Source organism: Lactuca virosa, chromosome 1 (genome assembly GCF_052849685.1).
Source record: "Lactuca virosa cultivar CGN04683 chromosome 1, Lactuca_virosa_CGN04683_v6, whole genome shotgun sequence".
Classification (NCBI taxonomy): domain Eukaryota; kingdom Viridiplantae; phylum Streptophyta; class Magnoliopsida; order Asterales; family Asteraceae; genus Lactuca; species Lactuca virosa.
The window spans coordinates 48,952,236-48,970,521 of NC_136426.1; the positions used below are offsets into that span (position 1 = coordinate 48,952,236).

General features: G+C 34.9%; 1 protein-coding gene and 1 non-coding gene across 2 annotated transcripts; both read left to right on the forward strand.

Moving 5' to 3' along the window:
* The first annotated feature begins 3,972 nt into the window (after positions 1-3,972).
* On the forward strand, positions 3,973-6,675 carry LOC145124339 (serine/threonine/tyrosine-protein kinase HT1-like). Its single transcript, XM_079059677.1, has 3 exons — positions 3,973-4,883; positions 5,657-6,112; positions 6,225-6,675. Exons 1-3 carry the CDS (start codon positions 4,512-4,514, stop codon positions 6,459-6,461), a joined length of 1,065 nt encoding a protein of 354 aa, XP_078915803.1. The 5' UTR covers positions 3,973-4,511; the 3' UTR covers positions 6,462-6,675.
* A 1,214-nt stretch (positions 6,676-7,889) lies between these two features.
* TRNAL-UAG (transfer RNA leucine (anticodon UAG)) lies at positions 7,890-7,969 on the forward strand. Its single transcript has one exon. It is a non-coding gene; the product is annotated as a tRNA-Leu (tRNA).
* The last annotated feature ends 10,317 nt before the right edge of the window (positions 7,970-18,286 follow it).

Here is an 18,286-nt window from a genome sequence, read left to right on the forward strand (position 1 = left end):
GGATACGGCACTGTCCGACACCCACCCCCTGCCCCACGCGCCTTTCCTTGCCCTTTTACCTTTGTACCCTCACTCGTTCTTATTCCGTTTCTACCCTTTTCCTTTTGTTTCTATTCCCAAATATGAGTATGAAGGTAAATTACATTTATGGTCCCAAAATATTATAGTACATTTTTGCAATTTTGGTTAATTTTCTTTTTTGGAAAATTTGGTCCTTATTTAAATCAAATAAGTCCTTTAATGTTTTTGTCTATGTTCCAAGCAAATTGTTAGTCTTGATACATGAACATATAACCAACTTATTATAATATTAATATCACTATAATGATAAGCCTGTATTTTAGGCCAGAGACAAAAAATGTTACAAAATTCTCAAAACTCAATCGGTTTACGAATTTGAAACCTTTTTGAACTTTTTTATGAAATTGTTTTTCATGTAAATTCGATAGAATTTCATTAATCTATAAAATTCATGTCATTTATAACCCAAACTGTGAATAATTGCTTATAAACTTAAAAAATACATTTAGTGTCAAAGTTTAAAATAAATTACTAAATAATTGAAATTTAGAGTAGATTACAACACAATTGATGAATATCTTTCATAAAATTTGATCTAAATGAAAAAATGAATTAAATTAAAACAAAATAAAAGGACTCGAAATCTTGAAAAGTTGATTTTGGGGACCTAGTTAGTGGCTCATCACAAGTTCTTTATATGCCGTTCATAAGTCTTCTAACTTTATTTAGATAAAAAGTTGAAAATAAAAGTTCGATCATTTTATCCGTATTGTTTGTCATACTTGTATTGGTTTTCAATTTTTAGATTACGTGTTTAATAAATCAATGTATATTTTTGTCATTAGTATATTTGAAGATTTTTTTTAAGGAATGTCCAAAAAGGAATAAATTTGATGTTCACTTGATAATTAAATAACGGGAAAATGATTGAGGAGGGTAATTAAGTTTCAAAATTAATCAAAAAATATCATTTAAGTTTAGCATGTACAAAAAATATATGTGAATGAAGGTTTTTGTACACAAAATACCATCAAAATACATGTTTTGTTTAAATTACACCTTATGGTAATCGACATATTGGGATAATATTATCGGTTAAAAAATTACAGAAAATTATGAATTGCATGGCTTGGACTGATAAGGAAAATGACGTAGGATAGTAACTAAGTTTTCGAATCTGTTCAAGAAACAACATTCAAGTTTAGCCAATACAAAAAATATCAATGAAGTAAGAGCTATATACACATAATACCATCTAAGTGCACGTTTTGTTCAAATCACATCTTATGGTAACTCTTTAGTAACTGACTTAGCATATATATTGCTTAGTTGGTATATTTAATGCTTACTTGGCATATTAATTGACATGTAGGACATTAATCAACATATACCCCCCCCCCCTCTAAATGAAACGAATTAGGGACATACCTCTCATGAACAACTTCTACTTCTTCTTCCATGGCCTCTTCCTCTAAATCTATTATCTCCAACTCAAGCACCAACATTTACAAATCAAAAGGAACTGGACTGAGTTTTGGAACCAACTGACTCTTCATTAACCCATTTCCAAAAATCATATTTTTTTCTTCTTGGGATCCTTCGTATTAAAAAAAACATTTCACATAACCAATAAATTTTTAGAAGGACATGATAAAGCTTTTAGATACAATCACTAAAAAGTTATGACAAACCTTAAAATTTCTACAAAGGATTAGCCTTCATGGATGATTTTTAATTTTGAGAAAGGTAGCCATATTTACAAGGATTTATATCATCAATGTCCCATTTGATATGGAAATGTTGGTACTTGAGTTAGAGATCATAGATTTAGAGGATAAACCACAAAAGAAGAAGCGGAAAAGAAAGTAGAAATCAAGATAGGTATAACGGTAATTGGTTTCATTTAAGAGGGTTATATGTTAAGTATTGTCATGTACGTCAATTAATGTGTCAACTAAGCATTAAATATGCCAACTACACAATATATATGCCAAGTCAACCACTTATGTGACGCAACTGGTTACCATAAGATGTGATTTAAACAAAACGTGTATTTGGATGATATTTTGTGTATAAAGACCTTATTTCGCTGCCATTTTTTGTATTGGCTAAACTTGAGTGGTGTTTTTTAAACAAAATTAAAACTTAGTTACTCTCCTACAATCAGGGCTGACCCAAAGATATAATGAGTCCATGACGAAAAAAAATGGGCCTCAAAATCATAAATATAATAAAAGTTAAATAAAAAATAGACGTACCGTTATAAAATTCACTATTACTATTAAAAAACACAAATATGATCAAAACATTACAAAAACAACTAATTTAAAAAAATATATATTTAACATTTTCAGATAAGTTAGTTTTGTTTCTTTATATAATTATATTATATATTTTAGGAATTTTAGGCCCTTTAGGTACTGTTTGGCAGGTAGAACAGAACAGGACTGAACATAAAAAAACCAGCTAATATAGTGTTTGGTATGGATGGAAAAAAAGTCAATGGAACAAGAATATGGTCAATGGGACTAAAATTGGTAAATTTAGTCCCACCCAAAAGGGTGGAACCGAGATGGACAAAATAAATTACTCCTTTCAAAGACTAAAATGCCATCTCATCATCTACTCTCACGTTCATATGCAGAGCCTAAACCTCCACAAATTCTCATACATTGCCTCTCTCAATCGATCATTGTCTGCTATATATATAAATTTCCTTTCATCCTGCTTGTCTACATCTAGGTCTAGTATACACGTGTCTTCTCCGGACATACCCTAAAACGAGTTCACCTGGTACGACAATAGAAATGCTAATCCATCAACTGCTTTCTAGGAAATCGTGAAGCATTTTCTTCTTCCTTGAGATTTCTGTGATTAATTATTCCAAAAAGTTGACATTTGATCTTGTCGATTAGGTTTCAAAAACGGCGATTAAATTTTTGGAATAGATTTAGAAGAAGGAGAAGACTGATTGGGTTTTTTTACAGTTATCTACTTCTGCAGTTCTTCGATTTGTGATTTATTGATAAAACCTTAGTACCTTTCTGTGATTTGTTGTTAAGTCTTTCATTGGCTTTGCAATTGTGCGACACGTTTTTTTTTCAATTTGGATTTGAGGTTTTAATGATAATTCACCGTTTAATATAGTTGATAACTTATTTTTTTAATATATATGTATTTTGTTGACAACTCACAATTTGTTATTAAGCAAATTTTGTCTTTGAATCCAAAGATTTTATATGTACAACTCAAAGTTTGCTGTATATTTTTCTTTGTTAGAATGCAGGTCTCATTGGATTTCTTTTATGTTTGATTTGAGAAAAGTTTATTGAAACACTCAAATTGAATTATCAATCGAAAAGACACAAATAAAAGGCATGATTTAAACAATCAGTTTAAATTTTATTAGTTTTATAATAAATGTTAATCATTTCGTATTATTTATATTAACGGTAATTTGGTAATTTTAACATCTTGTTCTATTCTTTTCGAAGTTTCACCAAACGTTAGACATACAATCTTTTGTGTTCAGTTCTGTCCAGTTCAATTCAGTTCTGTCCAATCCAGTCCAATATTGTCCCACTGCCAAACGCTGCCTTAGAGACATAGGCCCTGGACGACCGGTCGGATTGTCCACTGTCAGGGTCGGGCTGCCTACGATGAAAGCCACGTAATTTACAATTTTTCATTAAACTTAAATGATATAAACTTAATTACACTTCTAAAAGTCATTTTTCCTAGAATAATATACGTGTCAAAAAAATTGTAGTCTGGATGGAAAGAGTAGTTGAACTTAGAAGGGGCAGTATGGTCATTGCATAACGAAAACCGAAACCGGTGATCTGGAATCTTGAAATAAAGAGGGGTAAAATAGGAAATTCAAGAAAAAGTTAGACGTCACAATCAATGGGCAATACCCCTCTTGTCTCCTTTGAGGTTGATCTTCCCACGTTATGATTGTTAAAACCACCAAGTGAAAGACACACTTCAACCGGATTTCTTTCTCTCCGGTGGCCGCCGTCACCTCCGCCACCTTCTCTCTCCCTATCTATGTCTCTTATTTTCTGCTCTTCACTCACTACCAAGACCTTAATCTGTTTACTTACCATCCGAAAGTTTATAAATTCATGTTTTCCGTTGTAATTCGTCTTCGTTTCATCGTTTACGTAGATTCTGTCGTTACTGAAGATCCAGCTTCAGACAACTTGAAAAAGAGAGTTTTTTCATATCTCGAAGCTCGTACGCACACCGATGCATACCTAGCTTTTTAGCTATCTAAATCAACAGTTGTTTTCGTCTTTTGCTTTTGTTGGATTTTTTTTCTTCACATTTAACACTTTTCAGCCACCTGAATGGTAGCCAATTCGGTTGGCCAGTAATGAGGATGAACAGAAAATTACAAATGTGGCTTGTAATATTTGTTGTAATTTGCAAAATTTGTTACTTTTAACTACGACGTGCTTGATATCTGTTTTTAATGAACCTAAGCTATGAAGAGATTTAACTGGTTTAAGCAAATTTCTAACAATGGGAAGTTGGAAAGGAGGTTGTCCCTTGGGGAATACAAGAGAGCCGTGTCATGGTCGAAGTATCTAGTGTCGACTGGAGGTGAGATTAAAGCGAAAGGGGAAGAAGAGGAAGAACTGGAATGGAGTGCTGATATGTCACAGTTGTTTATTGGGAATAAATTCGCCATGGGAAAGCACAGTAGGATTTACAGAGGAGTTTATAAGCAAAATGATGTTGCTGTTAAGCTTATCAGTCAACCTGAAGAAGATCGCGATTTGGCTTCCATGTTAGAAAGACAATTCACTTCTGAGGTCGACATGCTTTTTCGTCTCAAACATCCCAACATCATCACTGTAAGTACATACTCTCATTGTAGTGTAATTATGTAAATCTCTGCGTTTCTTGTTCTTTTGATTATTTCTGACTTTATCATATGAGGATTGAGGACACAAGAACATATTTAAGATTAAGAACTTGAAGGGTTTTGAATCATTATCTGTTATGATTGTTAGTGCAAGCTTATTGCTGCAAACAGTTAAAACAAGATCAATAACCAACAGATTCACTTGTTTTCTGATTAGGTTTATGGCTACCAAAACCAAACGCACCATTTTTGAATTGTAATTACCAGGAATGAGAATATATGGAAGTAAGTATTAGTTAAGTAGAATGTAAACTTGATGTGGTCATGTGGCTATGAATTTGGGGTGATATGTTAGTAGAGAAATCGCCAACCATTCTTTCAAAATCATTATTATTCTTTTCAAGAAAACGAATGCATGTTTTTCTATAAAACAAATTAAAATGATAATATTTTCAAGTGGTTGGCATTTGCCATTTGTTAAATCCAAGATTAAGACTTATAGAATTTAGACAGTGCCAGCTGTTTATTCTCATAAGTTGGGCCCCATTATAAGAGAATACAAAGGTCAAAACGTGTGCCTTCAGTCTGTTGACACGTCACATCAAAGGTAATTCATTGGGTGATGATATATAACACAAGTGTTCGATTCTGATTCTAGTTACGAACCCTTTATATTTTGTAGTATTCTAAATTAGCAACATAATAACATTACATTTATGTTGATAATTGATAAGCAGCATTTAATTTCCTGTTGTGATGCAGTTTTTTGCAGCCTGTAAGAAACCACCAGTGTTCTGTATAATCAATGAGTATCTTTGTGGTGGTTCTCTGAGGGCATATCTTCATCAACAGGAGCCATATTCACTGCATCCCAACTTAGTTTTGAAGTTGGCGATTGACATTGCAAGGGGAATGCAATATCTTCATTCACAGGGTATAATTCACAGAGATCTTAAATCTGAAAATCTACTTCTTGGTGAAGATATGTGTGTAAAAGTAGCAGATTTTGGTATTTCCTGTTTAGAATCTCAGTGTGGAAGTGTAAAGGGATTTACAGGCACTTATCGATGGATGGCTCCTGAAATGATTAAAGAAAAGAAACACACAAAGAAAATCGATGTTTATAGTTTTGCCATTGTCATGTGGGAGCTTTTAACTGCCTTGACACCATTTGACAACATGACTCCTGAACAGGCTGCATTTGCAGTATGCCAAAAGGTATCTTTATTCATCATATATAGCATATTCATGTATGTATGTATGTATCAAGGCCTATTTTGTGAAATGTTTGGTTTGTTTAGCAAACATTTATTTTCTTCTTTTTCTGCAGAATGCTAGACCCCCATTGCCTGCTTCATGTCCAAAGGCATTTTGTGGACTCATCAGGCGTTGTTGGTCTAGTAAACCAGATAAGAGGCCTGGTTTTGATGAAATAGTCAAAGTGTTGGAAGGATATGCAGCATCAGTTGAGCAAGATCCTGACTTCCTTGCAACATATGAACCTGGTGATGATCGGACTTTCTTGACATGCTACCCGAGGCGCCATAAATCTACTTCAACAAGATGATAATTAAGATGTTCCTATGAGTATTAGCATCAATCATGGGTGATGATGAGAATTTGCAAGGTATTATTTAATTGTCTTTATTTTAAGATGGTCAAATTGTTCGGTATATATGAGTGCAAGCTATCTTAGTATTATTTTTATTATTATGTGCAAGGAGACATACAATGCCTTCCCTCCTTTATTCAATTTGAATATTGTGGTTTGAGAGTAGTAACATTATTTTGTCTATGGCCCACTTTCTTCTTTTACCATTAAATGTTGTGCGGATAAATGATGTTGAAAAAATAACATCCTTCTTATGTTTAATAGAATCGAAGAGAGTGTCATCTCAAAATCTCCAAAAAAAAAAAAATTAATATCTCACCGATGGAAGAATATTGAATCCGGGTAATGGAAATTATCCCACACTGTCTTAATCATATGACAATCAATAAATAAATGTTGAATTGTCTCAACCTCCAAGTCTAGGAAATAATTCACAAGAAGGTTTGTCACCCCTCCACTTATTTTTCCAAAACTGAGTATTAGATCAATTACCAACCACCGTTCACACGAAAGAAGCTACATTGACATCTCTATCTTGCAAATTAATGATTTCTCTAATAACACTATCCTAAACTCCCAATGCCCATCTTCTTCACCGTGTATTATGTATAGCTTTAATAAATTTGACTCAAAAACCATTCGGATTCATAATGAATTGACATTCATTTGGGTAAAAGTGCACAGTTGGAAGCAAATAAACTACCAATGCCAAGTCTCATTTATCTTTATCCGCCATAATATAATATGATTTTCATGATATGATTAGAAAATGATAATGGAGTTCGAAAATGACCATTTTTTAGCATGATAATTATTTTGGTTTTCTATAAAAATGGTCATTTTGTAATATCATTTGGCTCTTAGCATGATAATTATTTTGGTTTTCTATAAAAATTGTCCTGCTAGGTTCGATTTACCAACACCTTTTGTGTTCATTTTTTTGTTATTGCCTAAGAGCCAAATGTATATCTCGTTTAGTGCTGATTAACATTTCATCAACCGGTATTCGAAGATCAAACTCCTAAAGTCAATATGGTTTCTTTTAGCTTTCCTGATTGGATATTTGGATCGAATACTTATCATATTTCAAACATATTAATTGATTTACTTAACACCTTGGTAAAATGACATAAATTTACACCTACGTCTTTAAAAATAAATCATTAAGAAAACCATTATACATATTATAGTTTTCTCTAACCAAAAAAATTACATAATTCTTAAGCTCAAATGACATAAATATATCAAAGCAATAAAATTGTTTAACATGATTCAAAATTCATAAATACTTATAATGTTCCTTCGATGGTGAAAATTTTGAAATTATACGTTACAATTAATAGTTGTGTTTATAATGGATCTAAGAATATAATTAGCACGAGTGACAGTTTGGCCGAGTGGTCTAAGGCGCCAGATTTAGGCTCTGGTCCGAAAGGGCGTGGGTTCAAATCCCACAGCTGTCATTTTTTTGCATATAACTGATATATTTTTGGTTTTATAATCATATAAATAAAAAAAGCGATGGAATAATATTTTTTTTTGTTTCATTGTTATATGAAACAAAAATATCTGTTTTTTAATTCTTTTTGAGAAACTAGCTCAAATTTTGTAGAAATACACTTGAAGATGTTATATAATTACCATAAAATTATATATTGCATGTGAAAATATATCAGTCATTTTTGTAGTGTGCATAGTTTGGTGTTATTTAGTATACAATTCTTGAACAAATGATTTTTTGTATTCCCAAGACATAAAATCTACCAATCAAAAAAGAAAATGCCAAAATCTTCAAGTACAGTATATGTATGTAAATGTAATTGAGATTGTTTTTTTAACAAAACATTTAGAATAGAGTTTATAAAACGTTTATGAACCACGTTTTATTTATTTTTTATTATTTTTTTAAAATTGTGTATAAATATACAACTTCTATTTTATGAGGCTTGAGATGGATTCAACCTATAAATTGGTTACAGTATGTGGTTTATTATTCTTTTAAATGGTTAACTAAAAAAGCCATTGTATTTTGTTTATTTTCGGTTTAACCATTTGATTTTTTTTTTTATTAAAGGAACAATATTTAGAAAAAAGTTCCACATCGAACATCGTAATTATATATTGTTGGTTCAGCACGTTATTATAATATGGTAATAATTTTTTCCATTAAAACTATCAAACTTTAACAAAAATTTCTAATATGACCACGATAGCAATTTTATTGTATTTTCTTTTTCAAATTTTTATCGTTAAAAAATGTATTTTTTGTTAGAAAAAGTTATTGAAATCAGAAAGAAAGAAAAATGTCGAAGACAATATTTTGTTGAACTTTTTTTTTTTTTTCATTTCTTCGTAATTTTTTAGAAATGATTCTTTCGTTCTAACATTAACAACTTTTTGAAACTTTACCAGTTTACATTATAATTATAATAACATGTTTTCATCATGTGACATTTTTCTACAATTTAATATGTATAAGTTTTAATAATTAGACATTGACATATTTTTAGACAATTACAAAAAATGGTCCTGTGGTATGGTGTAATAGAAACATAAAATCCAACTTCCATAAAAAGGACAAACTTAGTCCTTGTGTTATTTTGATATTACAGACTTGGTCATTCGTCAGACGGCGTAATTCACTTACCGTTTAATGCCTTGCATAACATGTGAGGGTAAAAGGGTCCTTTGATGTTGCTTGTTCTATTGCCCTTATTTAAGGGTTTAGCCCTATCGATCCCGCTCTATCACCTCTCTCTTTCTCCTACAGCCCGTCACACACACAGTCGAAGATGATTGTTGCTTATGTGGTCGAGGAGTTGTAATCATGACATCGTGGAACGAAAACAACCCAAGTCGAAGGGTTTGGGCATGCTCCAAGTATGGATAAAAGTGTCCATTCATTGGATGGGTCGATTCACCAAGGTGTCCTAGATCCATTCAAATCATTCCCGATTTGTTGAGGGAAAAAACAGACTTGAAGAAGCTCTTCAACATGCTAGAATGTTCAATTTTTTTATGCATATTTACTTGGGTTTTAATTTTCCTTTTAATTTGGTTGAAGATGTGAACTATGCAGCAGGTGGTGTTATGATGCTAGTTTGGGGTTGTAATCATTTTCTGTTTCATTTTATTGTAATGAATGTGTCTTTGGTGTAATGGAACATGTGGTTGATGCAATGGAAATATGGTTATTTGGTTTTGTTGTAATTGAAATGTGTTTGTTGTTTATGCATTGATGCAATTGTATTTTCTTTTCAAGAACATAATGGTTCATTTACTAGTAGTTTAGTAAGCAAAAAGATCTAATATTTACCGTTTAATGATCATTACACTAAAATGAATGGGAAACTTCGTTAGCACAATAGGCACATAAATTATTGTGGTATGAAACCACATACAAAAGTTACACATAATTGTTTTAAACACAACCATGGTGTTGATTGTTAAAAAGCACTACAAAAGATTTCATGTATGTGTTTTCACAACACAAGTCATAACAACATAAAGCAAACCAACAAAAAGAAACATTGTATTACATCCTTAAACATAAACAAAAGTTCATATAACAACACTTAGGTCATTGGTCCCTCCTCCTTGTCTTTCCCATTGTCCTTCTTCTTGGCATTTCCCCTTTCCTTTTATTCTTAGTCGATCCACCTTGACCCTTGCAACTCCTAGATTTCATATAAGTTCTTTCACAACATAAAGCAAACCAACAAAAAGAAACATTTTCTTGCATCCTTAAACATAAACAAAAGTTCATATGAAAACAGTTAGGCCATTGCTCCATTCCCCTCGTCTTTCCCATTGTCCTTCTTCTTTGCATTTCCGCATTTCCTTTTACTCTCAGCTGGTCCACCTTGGCCTTTGAAACTCCTAGATTTATACCCCTTGTTTTTGCACTTGCTACAAGTCACTGTCACAAACTTTCTTGACAACTTTTGAGTTTGGATACTCCCTTCATCCGATGCTCTTGTCCTTTTCTTCTTATACCCACCAGCCATAACCAACACACTTATAAGCAAGATTGAAATGTACATAAGTAATTTGCAAGAATTTTGAAAAGAATTATGCATATCTATGATGGTTTGGTGTACTTGTAGTGGTAGGGCAGTTAGATGTGGGCCACATGCTTCTCCCATTTATTTGTTCAATCTTGTAGCTATACATTTTTTGCCTTGTAGTTAACCAATAACAAGGATGTACCTAGGTTTCAAGTACTCCAACCTCTAATCCATTATCCAACATGTCAAATATTACAGTTACTCCATACTTGCATGGGATACCGGTAATGTAACATCCCAAAAATCACAACAAATTTAAACTTTTCAAAAATAACCCAAAACCATAAATATTTACAAAACCATTGTTTCAAAAGTGTATTTCAGTAATCAGAGTATCCTAAAATCCAAATAACATAAAACTGAAGGATGTGCACGATCACACCTTCGCCTTGACAGGGTCATCTGAAGTACCTGAAACAATTAACTGAAACTGTAAGCCAAAGCTTAGTGAGTTACCCCAAAGTATCAACACATATAACATATAACATCATATACTGGGTCCACAACAAACATATTGGATTACCCCTGAGCCCACAATATGAGTATGGCTTGCATTTTAGGCCCACAGCTCATATATGGCATGTTCATGAGCCCACAACATAAGTCTGGCTTGCACTCCAGGCCCACAGCTTATGTCTGACTTGCTCCCGGGTTTGTTGGCTACCACACGAAGCAGTACTACCTCAGCCCAACCATACTATGTTGACATATACATAACAGATAACATATAACAGCAAACAGATAATCATGTATATTTTAACAGATCACTACAACATAACAACATTCTAACCAGGATACATAATCTACTGGGTCAATATTGGTGCCTTCGACCCACAAATACAGTGAGGAAAACTCACCTCGATCAGAAGATAGTAAGTATCACACCCAAGTCTGCTGCACAACGGCTCCTCACGCTGAACACAATCAATACCAACCCTAGTTACTTTCTAAGGTTAAGCTCATAATCATGAGGCCCAATAATGGCCCAAGTCCAAACTAGGCCCACTAATGGCCCATCTCATCTAGAGAACCCTAAGTTCCCCAAAATACCACATACCATACATAATAATCACATACTGGGCCCCCACCCTTCATCGGGCCTCGCCCGGCATCGGGTCCTGCTCGGTATACAGATATGTCAGTCATCAGGCCCCGTCTGGCATCAGACCCCGCCCGGTACACATATAATCCTACAAACATGTAATCATACGAACACATGTGATAATCACAAAGACAATAGCATACCATACAGTCATCGGGCCCCTCCCAGCATCGGGAATTGCCCGGCAATATACACATCAGGCCCCGCCTGGCATTGGGCCTTGCCCAGTAAGCATACCATCACATAACACATGCAAGAGTCACGCAGACATATAGCATCCTAACATATAAACCATGGGCCGACATTGGTGCCTTCGACTCGCTAAACTCAGTGAGGAGACTCACCTCAGTTCGTTGATAATCAAATGACTGCTCGGGTCGCTGAACCAGATAACCTCGCGCCAACTAACAATAAATACAAAACTTAATCAATAATTATCCCGAAACCCAAAATTTGAGACCCACTCCATAAACCAATTTCCTAAAGGGTAAAATACCATTTTACCCTTTTCTTACTTGGCACAAAACCAAGTCCCAACCCAATTGCACAAAAAGCCCAAAATGTCAACCCAAACCCCAATATGGCTCAACTTTATAATTGGGCCTAAAACTCTAATGGGACCAAAACCAAGAAAGCCCACGACCTAACCATGACCCAAAATCAGAAGCCCAATGGCCCAACAAGGCCCAAAATAGCTGAACTGGAGAGTACACCCTGCATACTCGAGATGTATTCCCCGCATACTCATCCTTGAAGCATGATGTACAAACGAATGATGCATAAATCTAGCATTACGCTGAGTGTACTCCCATGTATGCCCAACATACTCATCAGAAGTCCAAAAACCACATTAAGCTCTTAATGGGTTAAGCCAAGATGTCCAAAACATAGATCTGATCCCTAGGCAAGGTCTTAACCAATAAAGTTCCCAACTTTGCTCTCATACAAGCCTTAATGGGACTCAACACTTAAAAATGAGCTTAATAAGGGTCTTAACACTTGCATGGACCAATATCTTCCATAAAGTTTCCATTTTTATGAACAAGGGACCTTATTGGAGCTTAGATCTAGCATCCATTACTTCTGGAGTAGATCAAAAGCTCACCTTTATCACAAAGGGCTTAAAAAGTGCACAAAATGCTTCAAGAACTAGATCTAACATATAAGAGTATAAATATGTAAGCTTTTTACCTCAAAAAGCTTGCAAATATGGAAATGATCCTGGATCCACAAGCTCAGCAATTCCCCTTAAGTGTTCATCTTCTTCTTCGCCTTCACAAACCACCAACAAACACTCTTCAAGCTCAAAACTCACCACTCAAGGGTTTCGAATCTATGGTTTAAAAGGGATGGGGACAAAAGATATTAGGGTTAGGTAATGAGATAAGGAGCTTAAATATGGTCCAAGACCCTAAATTAGGGTTTGCATGAAACTGGATTACGCCCTGCGTACTCCCATTACGCTCAGCGTACTACTCCAAGGTGCCGCGGTCATTTTCCCTAGTATGCCCCGCGTACTCCCTATCTACGCCCCGCATACTAGGGTTAGTCTTAAACCCCACCATCTTCCGATAGCCATAACTTCTTTTTTATAAGTTGGTTTCCGACAATCCTTATATCCACAGAAAGGTAACGAGAAGCTCTACGCTTCTATCAACTCATACTTGCCTTAAAACTTCCTGAACTACAATTCAATTTCCATAAAAGCCCGAACTGACACTTTACTGATATACCCCTTGGCTTCGAAACACAAACCAAACTCCCGGATTATCTAAATTACATTACCCACACCCAAATAGATCTAAATCTTTTTTCCTCAAAGTCCCTAAGCCTGATAATACCCGATCTTTGGGTCACCATCCCGCATTAGAAAACTATTCGGGACAGGGTGTTACAGATACGGGCTCAATTTGAACGAGACATTAAAAATATTCAATGTGACAATGGTGGGAAATTTAACAATGGTCGATTTTGAGATTTCTGTCATCAAATGGGGATATCTTTCCGATTTTCATGCCCTCATACTTCATCTCAGAATGGTAAGGCGGAGCGTAAAATACAGTCCGCCAATAATATGGTCCGCACTCTACTTTCTCATGCCTCTTTACCACCATCGTTTTGGCAGCATGCCCTCGATATAACCACATACCTTCTCAATATTCTACCATCAAAACTACTCGCATATGAGTCGCCTCATAAGATCTTATAGCAACATGATCCATCATTCTCTTACATTCGAGTTTTTGGGTGTTTGTGATTTCCTTTATTTTTGGCTTCTATTATCAATAAGCTTCGAGCCCAATCAACTCCATGTCTTTTCTTGGGATTCCTATCTAATAATCGTGGGTACAATTGTCTCGATCTGTCTACAAAGAAAATTATCATCAATCATCATGTGATGTTTGACGAACATACATTCCCGTTTTCTTGGGCCCCCCACCCTCTGCAGATCCATATGTTTTCTTGGATGACGGTCTCTTACCATATATTCTCCATCACTTACCCAACACATCTACAACCAAGATTATGCCATCGGTCATACCTTCTGGTCCGACACCAACTACTACACCGACCCCATCACTATCTGTTGAATCTCCTGGTTCGACTTCTGTCGGGACGTCTTCACAGGTTCTCTCATCGACAGTACCATGTTCCACCATGGTTACTCGAAGTCAATAGGGAATTGTCAAACCGAATAATAAGTATGTGTTGCCTACTCAAAATGCTCTCTCCCCACTGCCTCATAATCTTATATTTTCCTTACACGATCCGAATTGGAAACAAGCAATGAATGAGGAATTTGAGGCTCTTATTAAAAATAAAACATGGGACTTAGTGCCTCGACCACCGAATGTTAACGTCATACTCTCTATGTGGATTTTCACTAACAAAGAAAACTCTAATGGTACTTTTGCTCGGTATAAGGATCGCCTTGTTCGTGATGGCAAGACCCAACAAGTGGGTGTGGGTTGTGGTGAAACATGTGGCCCAGTGGTTAAACTGGCTATTATTCATACCATTCTTAGTATTGATTGGTCAAAATCATGGTCCATTCATGTCAAAAATGCATTTTTGCATGGTGACTTGAGTGAAACGGTCTATATGCATCAACCTCTTGGTTTTCGTGACACCACTCATCCTAATCATGTGTGTATATTGCGAAAGTCGTTGTATGGACTTAAACAGTCCCCCCCCCCCCCTGTACGTGGTATAAAAGATTTGCGGACTACATTTCAACCATCAGTTTTTCACATACCAAATCTGATTATTTGCTCTTCATTAATCGTCAGGGACGAGACATGGCATATATTTTATTATATGTAGATAATATTTTTTTAACGGCTTCATCAGATGCTTTACGAGCTTCAATTATCTCAATGCTTAGCTCTAGTTTGCTATGAAAGATTTAGGACCTTTGGATTATTTTTTGGGTATTGAGGGTGAACGACATAGGTCTCTTCTAATCTCAACGAAAGTATGCTACTAAGGGTGCGTTTGTTACAGAGAAACGAATTGTAGCAGAGAATGGAAATGCAAAGAAAGAGAATTAAGTTGAGGAAAGTGAATTGATTTCACTGTTTGGTACAACAGAGAATTCATCAGAGAAATATACTTGAGAATCAATTCTCTTGTTTGGTTGTAATAAACAATGAAATGGAAAATAAATTTTTATCATGTTTATTTTTTAAACAACATTTTTTTATAATTAATCAATCAACACAATAACAATAAGCTAACAAAACAATAACAAGGGATTACATAGATGATACATGTCCGATTTGATTTATATGCCCCTGTTACACGTATCCAATGAAAAGAATGCAAAACTAATGGAAAGGGATTACATAGATGATACAAGTATGGAAGTCTTGAACACTTTGTCGAAACCAACACCAGCAACACACCAAACTACCCGGATCTTCAAACCAACACCAGGGGCAAAAATGTCTGAAATATGAGAAGCATCAAAAAACTACCAGGATGTACAAGGAATGGCGTGAAAATTGAATTAAACAACACCGAAAAAGCAATATCCCTTTGAAGCAAAATCTCAATACGTAGTAAGTAGACCCAAGGGTAAAAAGGTCATATCTAGAAAAACTTAAGCTTCCAGTAAACCTTTAAACTGTGAATAGAGTATGCAATCCCCAATCAAATTAAGTCATTAACTTTTGGGAGTGAAACATGAACTTCTTAAAATCAGGGCATAATCGTTTCATAGTGATTACATCTAAATGCTGCACTTTTATAAAAGAGAAACAAATGCAATCAGATAAAGACAAACCCGGTACGTAACATTCAACACAAAACAATTTTATGAGGATTCTGAAAAGTTCCAAATTATTGACTATTACTTGATATACCTTAGCATCAGGAAATCGATAACAATACTGTATTCCATGTCTATTTTTCTTTAGCTTTGACTTTTTGAGGGATGGATAACAATATTATTTTTGTTAATTACTTACAATGGAATAGTTCTTTGCTGACTCTGTTCATGGATAGGAAGAAGACCAAACGAAAAGTCAAATTAATGTGAAGTTCCCAAACAAACCGGCTCCATTTTCGCACAACAAACTAAAATCGAATTAATATGAACGTAAGCAATGATACTTGATTCAATTTCGCAAATCAGAATTGAAAGCACAACAGGAATTGACCTTAAATTGAGATTCAATAAAGTGATTAATACTTCAATTGGACATTTGTTGAAAACCAACCAAGAAGAAGCATCAAAAAACGAGATTTTTGCAGGGCAAAGCATACGATACCGGTATGTAAGGCAGGAACCGAAGACAGAAGAGAACCGGTATGTAGGCCGATTCCATAAACAATCGCATGAGATACCAAGATAACGATTATTCGAAGCCTAATTAGAACCTGGGATGCGGTTGGGGGCCTCGAAGTCGGGGCTGCTTATTTCTCCGCCTTTTTTTCTATTTCTTAGAGAGTTCGCTTTTCTTTTTCTCACCTTTTCTCTATTATTTATAGAGAATTAATTTGATGGAAATGGAATTCATTCTTTTCTATTTCTCTCCACATTTAATACAAACCAAACAAGAGAAATGGAATTGATTCCATTTCCCTCTTCCTAATTCTCTATACCAAACACCCCTAAGATTATTGAACGCGCTGGGAAGACCTCGTATAAACCGTCCCCAACTCCAGTTGATACCAAACTGAAGCTAAGTGATTATGAGAGTACACCATGTTTGGACCCTACACATTATCGTAACTTGGATGGGGCACTATAATACTTGACCTTTACACGACCCTACATTACATATGATGTACAACAGGTGTGCTGGTTCATGCATGCACCCCGATAAATACACATGCATGCTCTTAAACGGATTCTACGGTATGTTCAAGGCACTCTTCATTATGGGTTACATTTATGTCTGTCGTCTGTCTCTAGTCTCTTGTCATATATTTATGCAGACTGGACAGGGTGTACGGATACCCGTCATTCCACTTCTGGATACTGCATCTTTGTAGGGGATAATTTGGTTTCTTGGTCAGCAAAGCGACAACCAACTCTCTCACGGTCAAGTGCCGAGGCGGAATATCGGGGTGTGGCAAATGCGGTATCCGAGTCATGTTGGTTACGTAATTTGCTTATGGAGCTGCATTTTCCCATTCAGAAAGCAACATTGGTTTATTGCGACAATGTTAGTGCAATATATTTGTCAGGTAATCGGTTCATCATCAAAGTACTAAGCATATCGAACTCGATATTCACTTCGTCCGTGAAAAAGTATCTCGTGGCCAAGTTCGTGTGTTGCATGTTCCTTCTCGATATTAGATTGCGGATATTTTTACGAAGGGACTCTCGTTAGTACTTTTTGAAGATTTCCATCATAGTCTCAACGTTCGTTTACCTCCCAATTCGACTAGGGGGTGTGATAAAATATATTGGAATATTTAGAATAGATGTAAATATGTACTAGATTGGTTTGTATTTTGGAAGTTATCTTCTTTCCTATTAGTTTGATATTTCATGTAATAAACTATTGTATATATTATGGTAATTGTATAGAACATGGGACAAGGAGATTAACCCTAGTTTTAATTTATACTGTTTATATGTTATGTATGGTAAAGCTTTGTGTTTTTAAGTTATCAAATTACAACAACTATCTTTGGTAATGCATAAACAAAGGTTCAAGAACTAAGCAACTAATTGTGTGTGCTTCATGCATTATAGGTTCATGTTTAGGAATTTGTGTACATTTATTATTTTATGCCTACTTTAGATTATATGCAATTGTTTGCTCGTTATGTTAACTAGATGGAATTAGATGCGCCCTTGGCGCTGTGTACCTTTTTTTTTCGTTATTTGAAAATATAACAGATAAGTAACCATATTATAATTTTTAGCGTCCTCTTGGTTTCCCAGCATGTTGCTTCTAAAGACTGCCCTTTTTCGGTAGGATGTTGGTCCAGCTTACTACTACGAGGGATGTTCATATCAGCTACATAGCAACAACTACATTAGCAAAAGATGGTTTATAGGAAAATGCAGTAAACATAGGAACGCATTAGATGCAGGGATGTATGTCGTTGGGTTTTTTTTTTGTTTTTTTTTTTTTTGAGAGTTTAGATATGTG